General features: G+C 42.6%; 1 protein-coding gene across 1 annotated transcript in view; it reads left to right on the top strand.

Moving 5' to 3' along the window:
* Nucleotides 1-223: 223 nt before the first annotated feature.
* LOC118092095 (sodium channel protein type 5 subunit alpha-like) overlaps nucleotides 224-24,441 on the top strand; it is a 49,180-nt gene continuing 24,962 nt past the window's right edge. Inside the window, exons 1-12 of the mRNA XM_060280925.1 lie at nucleotides 224-555; nucleotides 1,305-1,423; nucleotides 2,465-2,572; nucleotides 3,252-3,380; nucleotides 6,588-6,679; nucleotides 12,090-12,329; nucleotides 13,884-13,947; nucleotides 14,405-14,546; nucleotides 15,799-15,996; nucleotides 16,571-16,750; nucleotides 22,483-22,884; nucleotides 23,810-23,936. Coding sequence (XP_060136908.1) covers nucleotides 313-555; nucleotides 1,305-1,423; nucleotides 2,465-2,572; nucleotides 3,252-3,380; nucleotides 6,588-6,679; nucleotides 12,090-12,329; nucleotides 13,884-13,947; nucleotides 14,405-14,546; nucleotides 15,799-15,996; nucleotides 16,571-16,750; nucleotides 22,483-22,884; nucleotides 23,810-23,936 — 2,044 coding nt within the window. The 5' untranslated portion in view covers nucleotides 224-312. The remainder of the gene's footprint in view (nucleotides 556-1,304; nucleotides 1,424-2,464; nucleotides 2,573-3,251; nucleotides 3,381-6,587; nucleotides 6,680-12,089; nucleotides 12,330-13,883; nucleotides 13,948-14,404; nucleotides 14,547-15,798; nucleotides 15,997-16,570; nucleotides 16,751-22,482; nucleotides 22,885-23,809; nucleotides 23,937-24,441) is intronic.

Below are 24,441 nucleotides of genomic sequence, written 5' to 3'. Positions count from 1 at the left end.
CACTTTACGGGAATTGTTTATAGTCAGGATAACATTTGAGGCTTCCCCTTTCTGCAATGAAAAGTTTCCTTTGTTTTATTAAATTGTAAGCGAATGTGCACTTAACGTGAAACAATTCCTTCCTATGCCACATTAACAACACTAAACCACTTTTTATGACTTTAAGATTTCAGTTGGTCTCCTTATCTAGTCATCTCCTGCTTTGCTTTGCTGTTCAGAAAGTGTTTCCCAACCGTGTGGCCAAACACAGATATAGCTCAACAGTGAATTTTGCAACGAGGAGTAAGCTTTGCTTATGAGAAGAATGCAAAAATGGCTGACTTGACATTGCTGGGAGCTAACAACTTTCGCCGCTTCACTCCCGAATCCTTGGTTGCTATTGAGAAACGCATTGCGGCCAAGAAAGCATGCAGAGACCCACCCCCTGCAGAGAAGCCACGCCCTCAGCTTGACCTACAGGTATTCCAGAAGCTGCCTGCCCTGTATGGAAACCCTCCTCTGGAGCTCATTGGAGAACCTCTTGAGGATCTTGACCCCTACTATCATGATCATAAGGTGAAGAAATGTTTAGTGGCTCATAGGCTTTGGTAATATAATGAGAAAGGGGCAAGGGGGAAACCGCATTATTGATTGGATTTACTTGAAAGAAACAAGGTGATTGTAGGAAGGTGGAGAGTTGTGTGCTTTTAAAATAATTCTAATAGAGCTTCATTAACATTGCAGATTTCCTTCTGACAATGTATTCTCCTCGATTACTAGCGCAGTGTTGAGCAGGCTTTAGCCTTAGCTGATAACTACAATCCTGGAGAGAGACTGAGAAGAACCCCCTATTGGCTGTCACAGGACTGCAGCATCACAATTTAGTTTCTCCAGTTAGCACTGATCAATCTGCAGTTATTCTACTAGGTTTTCATTCGCTTTCCTGTGCTTTTTTATAGTTCCACCCTGTCATTTTTTAAAATATGTTGTAAGCTGCCTTGCACATGGTTTGAACTTTGGAAAGACGGCATACAAATAAATGATCGATTGTAACATATCCGTCCCTAGAATCCTCCTAGCCCTTCAGGGTGAGCAAGTCGATATGAAGACAGGGGAGCCTATTCCTCCAACAGCTTTCACAAGTCTCCTGCTTTTCATGAACAATCTCCAGACACTTTTTTTGTAGCCTACTTTTTTTTTAAAAAAACAAACACCTCCCAAATTCATTACCCTTAATTGATATACTTAGGGACAGAGCGCATCATGTGATATTAGCATTAACTGTCATAGAACAATGTTTCCAGTTAATGTATTTCCACCCACAGACATTTATGGTGTTGAACAAAGGGAAAGCCATCTTCCGATTTACAGCCACGCGTGCTTTGTACATCTTTAGCCCTTTTCATCCAATCAGACGAATGGTAATTAAGGTTTTGGTACATTCATATCCTTTACGTGAAGAAGAAGTGCAAGAGCAACAGACCTCTCCTGTTCATTGTCCCTTAGCAAGTGCAATTCAGAGTATGCGGCCTCTGACCAGGAAACATCCATTTATCTCTCATGGCTACTGGCTATTCATGAACCAATCCTCCATTCATTTATCTCTTTTCTAGCCTTCTGATCCAGAGGCCACCACGTGGCAATGGATTCCATTATGGCAGGGTTAACCAACAAGGTGGCCTCCAGATGTTTTGGACTTCAGGTCCCATCAGTCTCAGACAGCATGGCTAATGATCAAGATTGATGGGTGCTGTAGTCCAACAACATCTGGAGAGTATAACATTGGCTAACCTTGCATTAAGATGATGGTGGTTTGTGTGTGTGTAAAGAATCCCTCTTTGTTGTTGTTCATGACAAATGTGCATCTAACCAATTTCACTGGGTGGCCTTGAGTTCCAGTATTGGGAGAAATATCTTCTCTCCCAATGTCACATGGCTGCCATTAAGTCAAATTCTGTTGTAATTCAGGAAGAGAGACATGACGTGTATCCACACCTGGAATACAACTCCTTGTAAAGCAGTCTTCCCTATAGCATGATATCCTCCAGATTCTTTAGACCAGTGTTTCCCAACCTTGGGTCTCCAGCTGTTTTTGGTCTACAACTCCCATCATCCCTAACTAGCAAGACCAGTGGTCAGGGGTGATGGGAATTGTAGTCCAAAATCAGCTGGAGACCCAAGGTTGGGAAACACTGCTTTAGACTACAACTTCCATAATCCCCAGGGCCTTGGCTATGCTGTGGTGGGGCTGAAAACATCTGGATGGTACTATGTTGTGGAAGGCTGTCACAGGGTGTGTGAAAAGTTGTGCTACTTCTACAAACCTAATATTTTTATGGGGATAATACTAGCAGTCTGTGGGTGCTCAACATTGCATCAAGGGAAGGGTGGGGGACCCCCCCCCCCACATTTGAAGCTGAAAATCCGCAGCAAATGCTAGTGTGAAGTTTTTCAATTGTCATTTTCCTTAACTCCTGTTACTTACATTGTTCACTATGTTTATTATGGTCACTATTTTCACCAATTGTGTCTTCATGGCTCTTGCGGATGTGCAGTCAAATAGCAGCGAGACTTCCTCCACGAAGTATGTTGAGTAAGTAACTTTGGTGATATCGTTCCCTCTATTTCTACTATATTCTCCTAATACAGGACCTAAAAATGCAGAACACACTGTGGGAAAATGTGTCTTATGCAAGGATTAATTCATATGCTCCTCGTCTGAGTTTATTTCAGGGACTATTTATCTAGGGACTATTACACACAGCTAGGGTTGTCAGAGAATTCTAAAGAAAATGGAAACAGGAGCAGAAATAGCTAATGTTCGCTTATTCAATGCAGTGAATATGACCAGCATTGAGTGCTGTTGCTGCTTTCAGTCCACAAACAATATGTAATGGAAAAGCGACTTCAACACTGATTTTAAATTCATAATCTAAAACCATGTATCCAACAAAGTAATATTCAGAATTCCCTCTGACCAAGCTGCTATCACTTTTTTTTTGTAGCAAATTGGTTTACTCTTAGTATGCCTTTGTTAAGGTCAACCCACAGTCTTTTTCTATACTTAAACAAAAAAAGAGTTATTGCAGTTTATTAGTCCCTTATAATGCCTTGAGACAGAAAAGGACCAAATATCACATGAATGCTCACTTTCCATTATTCTATGGGGAGTTAAAACTGAAAACATTGGGGTAAGCCAGAGGAATATACCTTATGATTGCTACCTTACTTTCTGTGTTGACCTTGTTTCCCTGTATACTTTCACTCCCCAGGTATACTTTCACGGCCATTTATTCCTTCGAATGTCTAATCAAGATATTGGCAAGAGGCTTTTGCTTGAATGAATTCACCTTCCTTCGAGACCCATGGAACTGGCTGGATTTCAGTGTTATTGTGATGGCGTAAGCATCAGGGTTTGCTGCAATTAAATAATTTCCTTTCAAGAATTTGGACAGTGGTGGCTAAAAGGGACATTTAAAAAAAACACCCAACATAGCATGAACTTATTCCCCTTCCATGTTTAGAGTACTTACTATATTTTCCTATGTATAAGACTATATTTTTCCTCACATTTTTTAAGTTTAAAATTGGAGGTTGTCTTAGACACGGAATGTTGCAATTAATTATTTCTTAATTTGGGGCTCAAAAAATGGTGGTTGTCTTATACACGGGGGCGTCTTATACACGGGAAAATACAGTAAGGTTAGTCTTGACTCTGGTCTCTGAGCCTAAAAGAAGTTTGAATTAATTTCTGGGTAAAAAGCACATATAAAAGCGTTTAGAGGAAAGAGAGAAAGCTCTTATCGAGGCAGCTGCCATTCATATCACGAAATGCTTTCTAGTCCTCTAGATTTCGCTCATAAAGGTTTTGTTGTGTTGCTGTAAAACTTGGGGTTCCCCCAACCGCTGTAATCGTTATTCATCAGCTTCTGCAGCCTAATATTCTTGCAGGCATTAGGACCAGAGATTGGCTTTCTCAGGAAGTTGAATTTTGTTCCCCATTACCACATTCTGCACTCTCTGTATATTACAGTATGCCCGGTCCGTCTCCATGCAGCTCTAAAAGGACAGTGCTTTGAGAGCCTTGCCTGCAGGCAGCACTAACACACCATTAATTGCAAATGGCTCCTAATAGAGGATTGCAGCTCCCTGGAGGAAGCGTGTGTCTCGCTTCCATCCTGTTTGGTACTCAGCAGGCGGAGAGCTGATCCAGTCCGCTGGTCCACTCTCCTCTGAAGATAGATACTTCCTCGCTGACTCCCATGTTTCTTGAGGTGTTAGAACTGGTAATTCTACCACAAACTTTGCAATCGTCGGCCCCAAAATGTGTGGTGAAATTATCCTCCTCACCATTGCCTTGCTGCTTGCTGAGGTGGTACAAGTGACCACGCTACCCTGCAGTAGGGGATTGGCGAACCTGTCAATTTTAGTTTCTCTCAAAACGCCAGGATATTGGTTACTTTCCCCAGAGCTGTCCTTTTGTGCTGAGAAATGGTTTCATATTTGGACTTCGGACTGTGGAACCATATTGTAGTTTAAGCCCAGAAGATCTTCTGAGGGGAATAAAAGGGAGCACGAGCAATTTACAGGCCTCAGCAAAATCTGCTCATTGTCCCTCAGCCTGAGGTAAAACTTAAGTTCTGAGCCTGTCTAATACCGAGACAGGGCCATGATTGGCCAGGAAGTGCCCAGAAATCTTTGGAAAGAGATGTGAAAGTAGCAGTATTCCTTTATAAATCTGAGGTAAAAGGCCACCATCTGAGCCTAATACAGGCACCCCCAAACTTCAGCCCTCCAGATGTTTTGGACTACAATTCCCATTTTCCCTGACCCTTGGTCCTGCTAGCTAGGGATCATGGGAGTTGTAGGCCAAAACATCTGGAGGGCCGCAGTTTGGGGGTGCCTGGCCTAATACCTAAAATAGAAGACTGCCCAGGAAATGTCCCAAGCTCTTGATAGGAACGCTGGGGTAGAAAAGTAAAAAATACATCAGTAAAATAGTCACATGTCACTTGAATACACCGAGATAAAGGCCACTGTCTATGGATAGGCCTCTGTGTGGGCCTGAAGAAAAACCAAAGTTCTGGTCTTGACTACATGGAAGATTGCCTAGATGTCTTCTTTTGAAGGAAGGGGTGGCCATGGGGAGAGAGAAAGATGAAACGAAAACAAAATCAGGCCCCAAAGGCTACCTCCTGCTATAGGCCTCAGCCTGAAGTAAGAGCCCCTCAAAAAAAGGCTCATGTAATGATTACAGCGGTACCTTGGTTTGCATATGTCTTGGTTTGCATACGTTTTGGATTACAAAAACGTCAAACCCAGAAGTGCGTGTGCTGGTTTGCAACCTTTTTTGGATTACCACCCATTTTGGGGGGATTATGAACTTTTTTTTTTTGAGGCCCTATTGGTCAAAGCGCGCCTTGGGTTACAACCTGTTTTGGTTTACAAACGGACCTCCGGAACGGATTATGGTTGTAAACCAAGGTACCACTGTATTTGCAAACATTTAGCAGAAATGAAACTAGCCCTGGCTAGGCTGAGCCAAATTTTTCCTACCACCTCCAAACTGATTGTTGCTAATTAATATGAATTTTAAATTAAAATTGATTTTAATTTTAAATATTAATTTTAAATTAATATTAATTTATATTATATTATATTATATATATATTGTTGCATACACAACAAAGATCCTTCCGGATCTTTGTTGCATATACAATGCTTTGCACAGTAGAGACGCTAATGCTGTAGACAAGCTCCTGGATTTTAAGCCTGCATTGCAGGGGGTTGGACTAGATCAGGGGTCAGCAAACTTTTTCAGCAGGGGGCTGGTCCACTGTCCCTCAGACCTAGTGGGGGGCCGGACTATATTTAGGAAAAAAATATGAACAAATTCCTATGTCCCACAAATAACCCAGAGATGCATTTTAAATAAAAGGACACATTTGACTCATGTAAAAACATGTTGATTTCCGGACCGTCCGTGGGCCGGATTTAGAAGGTGATTGGGCCGCATCTGGCCCCCGGGCCTTAGTTTGGGGACCCCTGGACTAGATGACCCTGAGAGCCCTTTCCAACACATCAATTCCATAATTCTAAGGACATACTCCTCTGCTTCTGCCAGGCCATTGGTTTTATGGAGAGTGAGAAAAAACTTAATGCCCCCTCCCCTTGCTGATGCGATGGCTGCATCAGACTTCATAGGGGGCGTCCCTGTGCCAGCTCTTTAGAGGGCATTTTAGCCCTGGGCAGGTGGCAGTGCCACTTTTGAATGGCAGCTAATTGTACCTGCAGTGGCCATGTAATCGATTGCGATGTTCATTTACCCAGAATGTAAGGCCTCCCCAAGTTATACACCTATAAGCCAGGACATGAATTTGGGGGTAAATGTAAGATGCTAAACAGCTGCTGCAAACTGGAAGCCAGGCTCTGCTTCCATTCAAAACCAGCTGTCTGCCCGCCACTAAAATGCCTTTCATGGGCACAGCGAGGAGTATGTTGAGCAGAGGTACAGTTGGGTCAGGCAGGTTAGGGGACCAGTGTTGCTGCTGTAACCGCTCCCCAAAGTTTGTGTTTTTTAAAACTTATTTCACATTTTGATTTTACAGACTTTTGGGAGAGTTTATTGACATGGGCGGTGTTTCCGTTCTTCGGATGTTCCGGGTGCTGAGAGCTTTAAAAACCGTTTCCATTATCCCAGGTATGGAAAATCTCTGAATTATTTCTAACAGCGATCAGGTTGTATTTGCCCTTGCAAAGTTCAAATCCATGGGTCAATGGCACATCAAATGCATATATTTCAACGTTATTCATTTATCAGAGACAACAGCATTGCCGCTGTTCTTTTGGGGGGCACATATATGAAGGCTTGCTAGCTTTTTGACTGTATGAGTTGCTAGAGTTCTCATTTTCCAAGCTTGAGCCTCACCCCATGCCCATTTCTCTAGAGGTGAATCTCTAGGTGAGGGATGGTGCATCTTGAGTCCCATGCATATGCATCAATGCACCTAGATGCATTTTTCTTATTGTAATGCATTTCAAACTGCTTTTAATGTTCTGTTTTAAATGGTTGTAGCCTGCCCTGCAACCTAAGGGTGAAGGATGACTTTATATTATATTATAATAATATAATAATCTTGTAACGCACCCTGGGACCTGTTGGTGATGGGCAGGTAATAAATGTTGGGCATGCACATTCATTTCACATGCTGTACCTGCCGATGATTTTGAACTGTTCATGAAATATACTCGGAGTCCTGTAGTGACTTCATGCTCTTTATTGCAGCTTGTGAAACAGTGAATGAAATGTCAACCCCCCCCCCCAACCTCAGGCATTTATATACATTATTTACACAATGAGTCCCATCTGATTGGCTGATTCTGCTTCCCTCCTGGAGCCTGATTGGTCTTTTCCTGCAGGCCAATCAGTTGTTGCATTCTAGGATCCTACTTGCCTATTTTTCTAGGATCCAAGCTTAGTGCATAACAGTTCATATCATAAAAGAATAGTGTTTCCCTAGAATATCAATAATGAAAAGAAAAAAAACACTCTCTCTACTTTGAAATTAGTGTAGCAAGAGAGGCAATCTGAATGTTTAATACAGGAACATTGTGTAATAGTGGGGGATAAAACTGGACTTGACATGATTTTTTGTATAATAGACATATAATATGTTCACAAGTGTACCTATTTTTATCTGTGAAATACTAGATACATAAATATACATGTATCCTGTACTGTGTTGCAAGTTGCTCGTAAACTGAGATGCTTCCAAACAGGCTTAATTTGCAAATGGGGTATTGGCAACTGTTTGTTGTTGGGTTGTTGTTTACTTACTTACTGGATTTTTCCTGGAAAGGGAAAATCTGGAATAAATGGGAGAATTATGGGTTAGCCAATGACATTATGCAGACACTGAGGAAAAAACACACACCCCTGCGTGGATGAGGAGCATGCTGGGGACGGGGAGGAACCTGAAACTTCCATGAGGGCAAAACCAAAAAGACCTATCGTATTTTTCTGTTCACTTCAATGTGAGTGGGTGAGTGAGCTGATTTTGAAAACACCCCTAAAATGTTGTTTTGAAAACTTCCAAATACAGATGTCTCGTAGGTTATTTTCCTTAAGCGGATGAAATACCTTCATCATTTGAAAGTTGTTGTTGTTGTTGTTTTAAAAAAGTTTGCTTGCTGTACCACCTGTAGAGCAAATCAATTGCTTCATGTCCTGTTGCAAACAGTTATGGTTAGTGATTGTTCATTTGATATTATTTTTATACAAAGCAAAACATACTGGCTGGCTGCCCATTTATAAATCATACAAACTGTGCTGAAAATTCAAACCCACTGATTACAGATCTGGATGCTGTATAGGTTTGCTACCAACAATGAACAGATTTTCTCTGTTCCATCCATCTGTTGTTTTTATTTATTAAATGGAGCACATAAAACAATTTACTAAGTGCTGTACACAGAATATTTAGAAAGCATGGGTTTATTTGCACGACATTCCACTATATTTCACTTTGAGTTTATCTCAGATAAGTTCTAAAATTAATATCAGAACTGGTGTATGCTTGTATCGTGCATTGGTGTTTGGCACAGTTTTCACTTCACACTGAATGTGCATTGATAATAATAATAATAATAATAATAATAATAATAATAATAATTTATTATTTATACCCCGCCCATCTGGGTGGGCCTCCCCCGCAACTCTGGGCAGCCTCCAACAAACATCAAAATACATCAAATATCACAGATTTAAAACTTCCCTAAACAGGGCTGCCTTTAGGTATTTTCTAAATGTCAGGTAGTTGTTTATCTCTCTGACCTCTGATGGGAGGGTGTTCCACAGGGCGGATGCCACTACCGAGAAGGCCCTCTGCCTGGTTCCCTGTAGTTTTGCTTCTCGCAGTGAGGGAACTGCCAGAAGGCCCTCGGCGCTGGACCTCAGTGTCCGGGAAGAACAATGGGGGTGGAGACGCTCCTTCAGCAACATATATGCATATTGATTATATCAGCACCATCTGAATCAAATATACTGCTGTAATTTAGGGGGCAATCCAAACCCCATATGTTTACTACAGGGGCAGGGCTTAATGGATGCAAGCTGTAAACCATAGCAAATTGTGTATTTGCAGCAATCTGAACAGTATCCAGAGTTCAGAAATGAAAGGATGACAATTTGTTAATGCACAGTGAGGAATTTTGGTTGGAGAAAATTAAATAATGACAGCTTTAATGTGGCAAATTATAAGCAGTCTAGTCATTCGTCCCATTGGTTGGATAAAACAAAGACATGAATGGACTTTTTGCTATCAATGTCATGGCGCAATCCTGGGCATCTAATTACATTACTTAATAATTTTAGTTATTAAAAACAGCCCGCTAATGCCTATAGATCACTTACTATCCTGCACAGCAATTTCTGCTTTCAGAGTATGACACACCAAAGCTGTGTTTATATACAGTATATATATTTTAAAAAAACTACCAGTTTTGTACTCAGCCATTGCTTAGGAATTCTAAGAAACAAAAAAGTAGTTTTGAAATCAGTGGGTAAAATCAGTGCAATTTTGAAAAGTTCAGCCTGCCATCTTGATTCAAAATGGTCACCAACTATATCCAAACATAGACGAAAATGTGCTTCTTGATCTCAGAAACCATTGTTTCATTATTTTTAGAGGTGCCCAAATGCATAGTGAACAGACAAGCAACTTTCTAAAAGTAAACAGTGAATGAACAACATTGGGTACATGTCAACATATATAGACATATTTCAGACAATAAAGATGGACATGGCAGTGTATTATATTTTACTATTACTAGCAGCTTCTTTTTTTAGTTCTAGGGTTTATAAGGTGTTTTTGAGAAGCATACTTGCTGTTACTTTATTCCCTTAAAAGATACCTCTTTGTCCCCTCAAAACATAGATGTTTTGAAACTGAGCTGCTTGAAATTTGCTCAGACAACCCTGCCTTCCCCCAAGCGGTATCCATAATACATTTTCTTTCTATTTGTTTTTATCGAAGCTACCAAAAACAACAACAATAATAATAAATAATAACTTTTTATTTATACCTGCCCTCCCCTGCCAGGGCCGGGCTCAGGGAGGCTAACACCAAATATAAATTACAATAAAACATAATAGAAAAAACAACAAACAACAACAACAAACAGTTAATTAAAATTCAGCTTAAAATGCAGCCTCATTTTAGTAGTAGCCCATAAATCAAGACCATAAAGGGAGGAAACATCAGATATTTACCTGAGCCAGCTATCCATGCTCGTCCTACATGGGCCAGCAAAAAAGCCAAGGGAAAATTTATATACCAAATCCCATATAAGGGGTCAGAGTGAGTCTAAGCCGAAGGCCAGACAGAACAGCTCCGTCTTGCAGGCCCTGCAGAAAGATGTCAGATCCTGCAGGGCCCTAGTCTCTTGTGACAAAGCGTTCCAGTGCTGAAAAAGCCCTGGCCCTAGTGGAAACCAATCTAACCTCCTGGAGGCTCGGGGCCTCCAAAGTGTTGTTATTTATGGACCTTAAAGTCCTCCATGGGGCATACCAGGAGAGGCGGTCCTGTAGGTACAAGGGTCCTAGGCCACATAGGGCTTTAAAGGTCAAAAAGCGCTTTATATTATCAGATATAAAGCGAGTTGTGGAAGGGCTGGGAAGAAGTCCCTTGAGGTGTTGGGTTGAGGCCTAGGCCTTGTTAGGAGCTGATTAATGGGGGGGGGGCATGGTTATTTAGATAGGCATAATTTGATTGGCAGGAGGGCCCCCATTTAACCCAAGTCTCTTTCACTTTTGAGCCACTCTTGCATTGGTGCTTGAATCTCCCTCCCACCCGCTGCTTTCTTTCTTGCAGGTGTTAGCCTGACCTTGGTTTGCCTGTCATGGGGTCGCCTGTATTCAGAGGCCCAGTAGGAATTTTGCCATTTGGCTGATTAGGTTTTAGCCTAAAAAGGTAAAGGTAAAGGGACCCCTGACCATTAGGTCCAGTCGTGACCGACTCTGGGGTTGTGCGCTTATCTCGCATTATTGGCCGAGGGAGCCAGCGTATAGCTTCCAGGTCATGTGGCCAGCATGACAAAGCTGCTTCTGGCAAACCAGAGCAGCACATGGAAACGCCGTTTACCTTCCCGCTGTAGCGGTTCCTATTTATCTACTTGCATTTTGACGTGCTTTCGAACTGCTTAGCAAATCGTCACAACTTGTTAGGTTGGCGGTTAGGCTTTTGGTTATTGAATTTGGTGGAAGGAGGGGTGTGGCACTCGGATGCCTACCCCCCTTCTTAATGTTGCTCCACAAAGAAGTATTCCATTAAAGGAATCCTGGGGCTTTCGCTCTAGTCCTTACATCCCCACCATAGCCGGGGATGGTGGGCCAATTACAGAGTACGAGCCTTGGGGAACATTCTTGGTCGAGAGGGGTGAATGTTTGGACAAAGCTACCTCCTTTCCCCATGGGTGTTTACTTGACTTCCCTATAACCTTGGGGAAGTCGGAGCTGGTGCTGTCCCAAGTGGACAGATGGTGAGTCCTATCCCAAATGGACAGGTGATCTGAGTCCTGTCCCAAGTGGACAGATGATGTGAGTCCTGTCCCAAGGGGGCAGATGAATATGGTCCTTCCCAGAGAAGGACAAATGGTTAACCAAAAGCCTAAGGCAACACTCTAATTAAAATTGTATTCAAATAAAGTTGTGGCCAAAATAATGCCAAAAACCCAAACCTAAAATATTGTGTGTGTTGTGAGTTATTGGGGGATTTCTGTCAGCCTCGTCACACAATCAGCACCTTAAACCTGACCCTGTACTCCATCGGGAGCCAGTGCAGATGGTAAAGCACTGGATGAATGTGATCCTGCGGCAAAGACCCCATAAGGAGCCTTGCCGCAGCATTCTGAACCCGCTGGAGTTTCTGGGTCAGCTTCAAGGGCAGCCCCGCGTAGAGCGAGTTACAATAATCAAGCCTGGTGGTGACCATCGCATGGATCAAATCTATCACATAGATGAATGAGGGGCAAAACTAACTCTAGGTCCATTTGGACACTCCAAATTGTTTTGATTTTGGAATTCATATGTCATTCATTTCCCCCCTCTGCAGGTCTGAAAGTCATTGTAGGTGCCCTTATCCAGTCTGTTAAGAAACTTGCGGATGTTATGATCCTGACTGTTTTCTGCCTGAGTGTGTTTGCCCTCATTGGTCTTCAACTCTTTAAAGGACATTTGAGACACAAATGTGTCAAGAACTACACAGAATATATCAGTCAGAGCATATCCAATGAAACATCCTTTTCATCTAAACAGAACTTGACTCCGTATGAGAAGTTTACCAATAGCCCAGGTAAATGCTGTCCTCGGGTATTTGCAAGATAATGGATTTATTCCATCTTCTGTCTCCAGTAAACAAAACACATGAGTCTGCCACTTCAGATGGTTACTCCTAAGAACAGTAAGATTTATAATTATCAGATAAGTGCTTTGGTAGGTTTGCCATGTGGGTGGCATTGGGATAAATCCTTTTTGGATTATTGCAATCTTACTTTCAAACTCCCAAGTGTGCTTACATGAGTGTTGCGATTGTAGCTGAACCCCATGCCTGAACTTGCACAGGATGGGAGTCCAAGGAATTGAGGTGGTAACTGATCAAGTACTAAGTCATACTGACAAATTAAAAATGAACAAATCACCAAGTCCTGGTTGCATCCACCGAAGAGTTCTTTAACAATTCCTACGTAAAAAGGCTATTGTCTAACAAAAATAAGAACATAAGAAGGAGGCCCCTGCTCAATTGGGCTTTCAAATTTCAGTGGCGCCCTGTGCAATGCCGAAATTCAGCATTCCCTGCCTCTTGCCTTCTGTTCTAAGTCATTATTGCAGCACCCTCTTGGCTCAGTAGCCAGTGTGGGTGAACCTGTCTTGCTCCCCTAAATTTGCCTCTGCCATGCTGGATCAGGCAAAAGGCCCATCAAGTCCAACACTCCGTTCTCACAGTGGCTCACTGTGTAACTCTTAAGTGCCTCACTAAGTGTAACTCTGATACCCAGCAACTAGTATTTACAGGCACAGTGTGCCTCCAACAGTGGAGGCAGAACATAACCTCATGGCTAGTAGCCATCAAAAGCCTTAACCTCCTGAATTGATCTAATTCTCTGTTAAAGTCATCCAAGTTGGTGGTCATCACTACATCTAGAGTGCGGGAATACCATAAGTTAACTATGTGTGAAGAAGTATTTGTTTTGCCCTGCCTAGAATCTCCCAATGTTCAGGATGCTAGTCATCCAAATGTGCAGCAGTTGTGTCAAAGGCAAAGGTAAAATCCAGTATCATAATGCCATTATTCAAATCTGTGGCGTGACCACACTGGTAACCATATTGTGCACAAATGATGCCCCCTTGCTTGCCCCCACTGAAGCCTCGCTTACTGGGGTTGCATGGCTGCAGCTTCCAAGTTCTGACAATATTGCATGGAGGCAGTGTTGTTGTTGTTGTTGCCAATTTTCCTTAAAATTAGCTCCAAAACGTCCTTGTGATTTTGCCAAAGCTCAACAACTTAACAACTTTGGCCAAAAAAGCTCAACAACTTTTGTGTTCAGATTTTCACTTTTTGAAATATGGCAACCCTAGTTTAGTTTAGTGCACGAGCAACAGGAAAGCTTGGGCTCCTGCACTCTTCCTTTCCCTCCCCTCCTTTAGCACAGATGTGATTAGAAGCACCTACTTCTGGTTTTAAACTAAACCGTTTCACATTATATCAGAAATGGAGGAATCGTGATTAGTTTAAACTGTGGTATGTTGATGAGCCAGGACGATAACCATGGGTTTTGATAAAACGACTGGCTGTTTTAGAACCTCTACTTATCTGGAACCATATTTATCCTTGACTCTTTTGTTGCAGTGAATTACATATATAAGAATGGCACTGAAGAGTATTTATTGTGCAGCAATGCTTCAGATGGTGGGTAAGTTTACATAATACCTGTTATGAGTGTACTTAATATCTGTTATTCACTCTGTATATTTATTTACTTTCTGCTTACTTACCACCCTTCCTCCCAGAACTGTGGCCCACATTCTCAATTCAATTTTTGTGTGTTCAAAGTCAAATGTGACCTTCTCATCATTTTTGCATGTGGAACTTTGTGAATGTGCTCCTGTGTGGTGAGATCTGAGATTTACCATTTTCAGTTCAAAGCTGCAGTTCTGTTGCAAGGGTGGGGAATGATTTCCAGCCCGAGGGCCACAAATTCCACTCTGGCCAACCTACTGGGAGCCACAGCTCTGTTGAATATAGGAGCCATGTTTTTGAAAGAAAAAAATATACACATATTTTCAAGTTTCTCCATATATTGGCGGAACTTTCTCTTTCTCCATTAATGCTGGAGAATTTTATCACTGAAACAAAGTTGTTATCTGCAGCTCCTGCCCGCCAAAATACGTATGTCTGAAGGTTGGAGAAAATCCTGACTTTGGGTACACAAGCTTTGATACGTTTGGCTGGGCCTTTCTTTCCCTGTTCCGCCTCATGACGCAGGATTACTGGGAACGCCTCTATCAACAGGTATATGCTTCAATTCTTTTGAAACAAATTGCATGGGGAAAACTGCCATAGTCGTTTGAAGCGGCTTGCTCTGCCTACCTTTTACAGCTCCCTTCTTAGCTATATAAGTAGCAGAATGATATGCTAGAGTCTACCAAGTGGAATTCTGGGACGATAATATGAGATGGCAATGTTGTCACAAAGTCCTGAGCTGGTAGAATAAACTGTGCCACCTTAGAGCGCAGAAGGGGGGGTCACAGTTATGAATGTTCCTTCACATAAAAACATGTAAATATTTTTAGCCATCTGTCAAGGTTGTTGTGACTACTCCTGAGTAACGACCTTCCACATGCTTGTCTTTCAGAAGGTTTTATTAGTGCACATTATTTACAGTGTAGCGAGCTGCTGGTTTCATGTCTCCTCATTCCGAATCAGAATCCGGCACTGCCCCGTTCCGCGATTTGGACCAACATAAAAGCCTCGGGACAGTGAATCTCCTCCCTTTTCTCCTCCTCCTCAATTCAGGTGTCGGGGGGGGGGGGGGGAAGAGTCTGCGTCCTGCCTGATTCCTCTCCTCTCTTTCCCTCTCCCTTTCTTCCTGCCTGTGGAGCAGGGGCTCTTGGATGTTGCCAGAGGTCTGGCACTCCCTTTCCGTCTCCTGACTTTCCTCATCCGCCCCTTCGCTTTCATGACTGCTTGGAGATGGGCTGCTTCTGATGAGGGGGGGGGCTGTTCCCTATAAGCCCTCCCCCTTACACCATCTAAGGGTTCTCTTGGGTCCAAAAGGCAGGAGACTGAGAGGAGATATGATAGCCACCTTCAAATATCTCAAGGGCTGCCACATGGAAGATGGAGCAAGCTTGTTTTGTCTTGCTCTGGAGGGTAGGAGCCGAACCAGGGTATTCAGTTTACAAGAAAGGAGATTCTGACTGAACATCAGGAAGAACTTTCCGACAGTAAGAGCTGTTCAACAGTGGAACAGACCACCTTGGGCGGTTGTGGACTCTCCTTCCTTGGAGGTTTTTAAGCAGAGCTTGGATCATGTATAGCATAGAATTTCATGTGTCATTTTTAGATTTAATGTTGTTTCTTTTGTCATCTTTATTTTGGTTAACAAATTACTGTAATTTTCTTTATAGTGTGGTTCATGTTTTCTATATGGTTTCAAAGGCCTTTTCCCCTTTAACATATGGAAAACTGGTGATGAAAACCTTAACATTTTGTGTTAACATCACAACCAAAAGAATGATTAATATATTATTTCTGACTACAGACTCTCAGAGCTACTGGGAAGATCTATATGCTGTTTTTCATATTGGTCATATTTCTGGGATCATTCTACCTGGTCAACTTGATCTTGGCCGTGGTCACGATGGCCTACGAAGAACAGAGCACAGCCACTATTGCTGAAACAGAAGCAAAAGAAAGGAAATTTCGTGAAGCCATGGAGATGCTGAAGAAAGAGCAGGAGGTTCATATATTGCCCCATTGCTAATCTACAACTACCTCCATTTCCCCAGAAACATAGTTTATAGCAGTAGTTATAGATAGTATGTATACAATAAAACATAAAACAATACAAAATGATAATTAAAACTACCAACTAATCAATTGTTTTTTTAACAGCTGCATAGGTCTGCTGGCATAAAAAAAAGTCTTTAGAATGGGGAAAGCATAAGTTGAACATGGGATGGGATCTAACATGGTCAAAGCAAGAACTTGCCACTTAATTATGATGCTTCCATAGGAGGTTAAGCACCAGCTTCCATGTTTCATGTGTCCAAAAACTAGGAACTTAGACTTAGACTTGAAACATAGCTAACACCTACTGGGCAAGAAAAATTATTTAAGAGAAAAATCCTTTTAGAAAAACACTGTGATTAACTTTAAAATCATGAAGCTTGTGAGTAATTTGGATATCCATTGCAAACTGTTATCTGTGAATGGGAAGTTGTCATACCAAAAAGTATTTTTATTTTATTTTATTATTATCTCATATGAAGACATAATGGTACAATGCCCACTTCTCTTTTTCTTCATTCTAGGAATTAGCTGCGATAGAAAACGACAGCATGTCTCATAGCTCATTTGAAGTGTCACCTATAGGTTCTAAAGAGGTCAAAGAACGAAGCAACAGAATGAAAAAGTTGTCTTTGGGGATGGAAGATTATGGGGAAGATCCCAAAACCCCAAAGTCACAGTCTAGTGACAGCTATTGGAAACCGGTAATTATTTCATAAGGCTTACACCAACCATTATTTCTTTTCACTTTTTAATTGCATTCTAACTTGTCCTCATAGTTGGAGGAGTTTAAATGAAGGAAGAAAAAAGGTTTTAACTAAGACACTTAATTATAAATCAGCATTTCCCAACCCAAAATCTACATGACTGTTTTTAGAAAAATTACATTTTAGAAAGTATATATATTCTACAACAGTAGGAAACTAATCTATGCGTAAAGCTTTATATGTGATGTATTTGTTTTCTTCTACTCTTAGCAGTTCTCAGTAATAGGTCACTAGTAGGTCGCAACAATAAAAAATAGCAAATCCAGCTGTGACAAATTGAAGCACTTTTAAAATGTTTATTTCTGCCCAGCTGGCAAAGAGTTAACCCACCTCCAGCCTGACTGGCATAGAACTCTGATGGGGGCGGGACTGTGCCCGGTTTGAAAGGAGGGAGTGTCGGTTTGGTCAGTTAGGAGGGAGAGGGAGGAAGGTGTGGTGTGGTGTTATGTGGTGGCTTGTATGAAGACAGTTAAGAGGCTAGGAAAACTTAAAGTTAAATGTTTGACTGAGTTTATTTTGTACAACTGGAACAAAGCTAATTAATAAATGACACGTTAAAGAATCACTTATGTTGTTAACACAATAAAACTTCATCTCTGTTTTTGCCAACAAGAGGTCCGTCTGTATTTTTCCAGCGAGGTACCAGGACTCACAGCCGTGGTGACTCAAGAGAGGGCAAAACTCACCTCAGGCAGGGAGGTGGCAGTTTGTGTCCTGAAGTTACACGGAGGAGGCTTAGACGGGTAACCTGAGGTGCCAAGGAGTTGCCAGAGTGCATAGGGCAAACTTCTACAGTGGGGAATCCAACTGAGGGAGACCCTGTACTGGAGGCAAGAGGTTATTCCTGGGGGACAGCCTAGAGTTTCTTAAGGTACCAGGTCACGCAGGCTGGAAGGCTCTCCTTACTTAGAAACCCATTAGTAAAAGGGGTTTATTTTTGAGGCGGCAGGACCAGAGGGTGGGTGTTTTCCCCTCTGGATTCCTGTGTCGCAGTGATAGTAAGGCAGAGTGGGACCAGGGTCGTCACATTTTTGGTGGCAGCGTCGTGATCGAAATTCAAAGCTCACGCGCCTAGTTTGGTTTGAGTCTGTCAGGATTTTCCTGTGAGGAAAATGACTCACGTAAGAAAACCCAGAGAGGCAAAAGGAGATGAAAGAACGGAAGGGGCTGAGGGAAGCCCAGGTTCTGAGGTAGAACTGATGAAACTACGAATTGAGATGGCCCGAATTGAAGCTGAGAGGGAAAAGATGGCATCTGAGGAGAGAATGCAGTCAGAGAGGATAAAGGCACAATTAGAACAGGACAGAATGAGGCTTGAAGAGATACGTTTGCGATCAGAATTAACTCAGAGTCCAGTTAATAATGATAGTATCGCAATTAATTTAAAAAGGTTCCCCAAATTTGGAAAAGACGATAATGTTGAATCGTTTCTATTTACCTTCGAACGCGTTTGTGTGGAATTTCAAATACCTGAGGAGAACTGGATGCTTTATTTAAGACCTCAAATTTGTGGAATACTAAGTGAAATTTATGCTGACCTGAGGGAAGAAGAGCTGTCAAGTTACCAAGTATTTAAGCAAAGGGTCAAGGTTCGATGTGGGCTCACGGCTGAACAAAGCAGAAAGGCTTTTCGTGAGGCAAAAAAGGAACATAAAGAGACTTATGCCCAACTAGCTAGCCGCTTAGATAAATTACTTGACAGATGGATTCAAGGGAGTGGAGTGAAGGACTTTGATGAGTTAAAACAATTAATTTGTTTAGAACAATTTTTTAAGCAAATCCCTAGCAATTTACGTTGGTTCTTGAGGGATAAAAAACTGAAAACTGTGGCACGGGTTGCAGAGGTCTTAGATGAACTACAAGGAGATTTCAATGAAATAGCATTCCCAAAACACTCACAGAAGGGTAATCCATGGAGAAACAGAGAAAATAAAGACAGGCAAGAAAATTTTCCTGTCAGGGAATCAGTTTCTGATAAGACAGGGTCAAAGAAAATCACTTGTTTTTTCTGTAATCGTGAGGGCCATGTACGTGCCAGGTGCCCCCTGCTGGTTAAGACGCAAACTACACCTTCTGCAGCTAAACAAGTAAAACTGGTAATGCAGTCTCAGGAAAATAGCTCGCCTCAGACAGAAGACTCAGAGAAATCAGACAGTCCAGCTGAGACTACTTCTAAGGTCTTACAGGTCTGGAGGGCTGAGCAGGAGTGCAACCAAGATTACATGGAGCCAATTGAATTAAATGGTCAGTTTTTTTTAGGTTTGAGGGACACAGGAGCAGAGGTCTCACTGGTCAAATCACAATTTGTTCCAAAGGAGCAGTACCTCAAGGGTCAGTCCTATAGTTTAAAAGGCATATGGGGCCCACATTTTGAAGTACCATTAGCTGAAGTTGATATTACCTACAAAGGATTTTGTGGCAAATGGAGAGTAGGAATCCTAAATGAATTGGAGGTACCCTTTTTAATAGGGAATGACCTAGCTAGTCAGAAGCACCGTATTCAAGTGATAACTAGGTCACAGTCTCAAGTCACTGAGAGTAATCCTCCTGCAGTTATAGAGTCACCCATAGAGCCTGGTGAGGGTGAAGGGCTGATTAGCGTGCCAGTGGTCCAGGAGCACGGTGCCCAATTCTTGAGTGATCAAAAAGAGGATGAAACTATAAAAGAGCTGTGGGGTAAAGCACAAAGTCCTACTGCAGAAGTAACTGTGGAGAACCCCTGCGTATTTACCACCATTGAGGGAAGACTGTATAGAATTTCTAGGAGGAGGAAAACTGCTGCTGTTTGGGAAAGGAAGAAACAGTTAGTGTTGCCAAGAGCTTACCGGTTGCAAGTGCTACAAATGGCACACGACGCACCCTCAGCAGCGCATCTAGGCATTAGGAAGACTAGTGATAGAATCCAAGCAAGATTTTACTGGCCTGGGATGGGCAAAGACATCAAAGAGTATTGCAAGTCCTGTGTGATCTGCCAAAAAGCAGGCAAAAGAGCGGACAAAACGCGAGGCTTGTTACAGTCTATTCCCGTAATTACTGAGCCCTTTTCCAGAGTAGGAGTGGACATCCTCGGGCCTATCTCCAGAGTTACAAAAAGGGGGAATAAATTTATTTTATGCCTCGTGGATTATGCTACGCGCTATCCAGAAGCAATACCTCTAAAGGACATTGACTCAAAGACTGTAGCAAAAGCCCTCATGTCGGTGTTCTTAAGGCTGGGATTCCCCAAAGAAATTATAACAGATTTAGGGACATCCTTCACGTCCAAGACCATGGAAGAGCTTTTAACTCTTTGTGGAATTAAGCATGTTAAAACTACGGCTTATCATCCACAGTCGAATAGCTTGACGGAGAAATTTAACTCAACCCTGAGCCGGATGCTGAAAACCTATTCCATCAATCATCCTAACGACTGGGATGAGAGGCTGCAACACTTCCTATTCGGTTATCGCGAAGTGCCGCAGGAGAGCACAGGGTTCAGTCCTTTTGAACTCCTATTTGGACGACAGCCACGAGGACCCCTAGACTTGATGAAAGCAGCGTGGTCAGGGGAGGAGCAGATCGACAGCCCTGATGTTGTGACGTATCTACAGGAGCTGCAGAGCGACCTTCAAGAGCTACGGGAGCAAGCTGCTCACAACTTGCAGCAGGCACAGCGTCGACAGAAGCAGTGGTATGATGCACACGCAAGAGACAGAACTTTCCAGCCTGGTGACAGTGTGCTCGTGTTAAGAACAAGACGTCGAAAGAAGTTGGAGATGTCGTGGGACGGTCCCTTCAAAGTGGTCGAGAGGATATCAGCGGTGAACTATTTGGTAGAGTTAGATGGGGAAGGGAACCGATGTAAAAACTTTCATGTAAATTTACTTAAGCCTTATTTTGACAGAAATAAGTTGGTGTTGCAAGTAAAGGGGAAGGTGACACAAGGAATTCATCTAACTGGGTGGGGAGAGCTGAGTAAGGGCACAACTCTAGCAGAGGTGTCATTCGATGAAAGTTTGACCCCAGAGCAAAAGGAGCAGTTAAAATTAGTCCTTGCTCAGTTTGCTCAGATCTTCTCAAACATCCCAGGGAGGACCAGCCTAGCAACTCATGTAATAGACACAGGGTAAGCACATAAGTGGGAAGGAAAACATCATAGCGGACGCTTTATCCAGGTATTTTTGTGAGGTATAGAATGGTGCAAATTATTATATGAAATGGTGGGAACCCTAGCAAGACATTTGTGCCAAGGTGTTATAATCTAACACATGCCAAACATGGTTTATCTGTGTACAAGTTTATGAGATGTTAATTTAGTTGACTTTGTAATATGAATGTTAAAGAATGCATTGATGTATTTTTAACCCCAAGCCCATTGCTTTGGCATTGCTCTAGTTAATTAAGAGCAAGCCGACGCAATGTCTTTGTGGTGGGGGGAGATATGTGACAAATTGAAGCACTTTTAAAATGTTTATTTCTGCCCAGCTGGCAAAGAGTTAACCCACCTCCAGCCTGACTGGCATAGAACTCTGATGGGGGCGGGACTGTGCCCGGTTTGAAAGGAGGGAGTGTCGGTTTGGTCAGTTAGGAGGGAGAGGGAGGAAGGTGTGGTGTGGTGTTATGTGGTGGCTTGTATGAAGACAGTTAAGAGGCTAGGAAAACTTAAAGTTAAATGTTTGACTGAGTTTATTTTGTACAACTGGAACAAAGCTAATTAATAAATGACACGTTAAAGAATCACTTATGTTGTTAACACAATAAAACTTCATCTCTGTTTTTGCCAACAAGAGGTCCGTCTGTATTTTTCCAGCGAGGTACCAGGACTCACAGCCGTGGTGACTCAAGAGAGGGCAAAACTCACCTCAGGCAGGGAGGTGGCAGTTTGTGTCCTGAAGTTACACGGAGGAGGCTTAGACGGGTAACCTGAGGTGCCAAGGAGTTGCCAGAGTGCATAGGGCAAACTTCTACAGTGGGGAATCCAACTGAGGGAGACCCTGTACTGGAGGCAAGAGGTTATTCCTGGGGGACAGCCTAGAGTTTCTTAAGGTACCAGGTCACGCAGGCTGGAAGGCTCTCCTTACTTAGAAACCCATTAGTAAAAGGGGTTTATTTTTGAGGCGGCAGGACCAGAGGGTGGGTGTTTTCCCCTCTGGATTCCTGTGTCGCAGTGATAGTAAGGCAGAGTGGGACCAGGGTCGTCACACCAGCCCATAAACCAACTAGCAGCCATAGAATAAATCAGCTGCATTGTCATCTGTCTGAATAAAGGTGTTACAAAATGGTAATCCTACCTGGTGGTCCTGGTAGGTTCACATGGTGGTAAGTATGAGAATTAACAGAGGCTTATAAATAGCAAGTTCTTTGGTTCCTGTGACTGGTAAGGAAGCCATAAGTGATTAACGGACTTATGTACTAGTGGAAAATTTTGTGAAGTAGTTAACTGGGAGACGGGAGTGTATGTGCAAGACTGAGATAATGAGAAGCAGACTATCACTCCTAACAAGCTGCCACTTCTGAACGCAGAGTGCTCTTTATTAACAGGAAGTCACAAAGCCAATCATAAGGTTTTCTGCTGCACTTGGTAGGATTTCTGTAAGTGACTCTTACACCCAACATTAAATGCATTTAGTACAGAGCATGTCAAAGTCTGCATCACTCTTGCTATTTTTTCCTTCTTTTGATCCCTGCAGTCTCTCATTAGCCACAATTACGGTCCTAGTTCAAACCCAACCAAACGCCGACCAAGCCATGGAAGTGTATTCAATTTCCTTGTATCTGGCCGAGATGCTGGTTCAAGGGCTGAGTTGGGGGAGGATGAATCTAGCAGCACTGGGGAGACGGAGGTCCAGCACAGCGCACTGCTGGCTGCACGAATGGGAAGGCGTCCAAGCATCCAAAGTCAAACCAGCTACAGTCCTCGCCTGCCAGCTCCAAACTACATGCAGCCCGGCAGATGGGCCACTGGAGACGATTGCAATGGGATGGTTTCATTGATGGGGGGCAGTGGAACAAGGCCATTTAACATGGATCCCATTTCCAGTGAAGGGTCATTACTTCCTCCGGTTATGGAAAATCCTGGCAAAGGGGATCCGGTGAGTTGAGAATGTAATCAGACAGGTGCAATTTTCTGATTGGTGGCTTCCCCCCAGTTGTCTAGGCTGCAGTAATCAATTTTTGCTATACAGTATATGTTTTCTGTACCTAGAGGAGAAATGATTCCACCCCTAAAAATTATCCTCAAATTACTTCCCTACAGATGATGGTGATTTAAATTTCTTCCCCAGCCTTCATCATTAGTCCCAGGGCAATTTGCAATGCACACGCACACACACACACTATTAAAAAAAGCCCCAAACAACAACTAAGATGATTATCCTCTAACCACTTCTCTGGGAGTAAACCTCATTGAACTCAATGGGATTTACTTCCAAGTAGGCATTCATAGAATCTCACTGTAAATGTATTTGTGAATAGTGGGCATGGAGGGTGGGGAGCATTACCAAAAGGTTTGGGGGCAGGGGAAGACCTAAAGAAGAAAGAGTAGTAAGAGCTAAGAGGTGTGAGCCCTGTGGTATGAATAACAGCAAGTATTTTCTTTCTGCACCATGGTGCATGCATTCTCTTTTAGCTAAGGACTGCTGTGCTGCTCTAAAGCTAAGATTCCAAAGGGACATTGGCACACACATATTGAAGACCAACAAATGAATGATGACAGAAGCTTTCATGGACTACTGTACAATCTGCTTCATCGAATGCATGAAGTGTTGTCCTGAGTTGCATGTAAAATGGTTGAGGAAGGAACTAATACGGTAAATAGTGAAGTGAGAGGAAAATGAAACATAGAACTGAACAATAATACTCATTGTCACTCGACATTTCCCCCAGATGTATTAACGCTGTGTGGTCCACTGAATTTTGCAATAAGCATATTCACGTTCATATCTGTTTCTCTTCCTGCCTGAGATCAAAGCACCTAAAGGTTCCATAACTAGACATGTTGTTTACATCTTTAAACAGACTGCTTCTTGTGATGAAGCCAACAAGAGGTTCCAGGCTCAGCGTCTCTCAGTAGATTATTATAATCACCCACTTCAAAGACAAAGGGCAGCAAGTGCAGTCAGCATCATTACCAGTGCGCTGGAAGGTATGTTGTTGCATATTCATGGGTGCCAATATAGTGGTTGGTTACCAAGGTTAAGGACATGCTTTAAATGCCACAAATGGGTGGATTTAGCACTTGTACCTGGGTCTATGTATTGTTTCTGTGTTGCATATCACCTTTAAATAGGAATTCAGGGCTGGCCCACCCTTGAGGCAAGATGAGACAACTGCTTCAGGTGGCAGGAATCACGGGGGTAGCCGATCCCAATGCCGACCTTTATTGCCCCTTTGTTCCTGATGTGGGAGTTGGGGCTATGGGTTTGTTTTGTTCTGGTTCTGGTTTTTTATATGAATTTTGTGTTTTTACTTTGTATGTTTATGCTGTAAACCGCCCTGAGATTTTCAGATAACGGGCAGTATACAAATTTTAAAAATAAAAACCAATAAAATAAAGTTAGATCTTCTCTCACGCTTTCCCCCCCGGTAGGGCGGGAGGTGCCATTTAGGGATTTTCAAGGTAACTAGCTAGCACTTTGGGACCAGAAACA

Source organism: Zootoca vivipara, chromosome 12, assembly GCF_963506605.1.
Source record: "Zootoca vivipara chromosome 12, rZooViv1.1, whole genome shotgun sequence".
NCBI classification, from domain to species: domain Eukaryota; kingdom Metazoa; phylum Chordata; class Lepidosauria; order Squamata; family Lacertidae; genus Zootoca; species Zootoca vivipara.
Note: the sequence above shows the minus strand (reverse complement) of the source record. Positions and strands in the feature narration are given on the sequence as shown.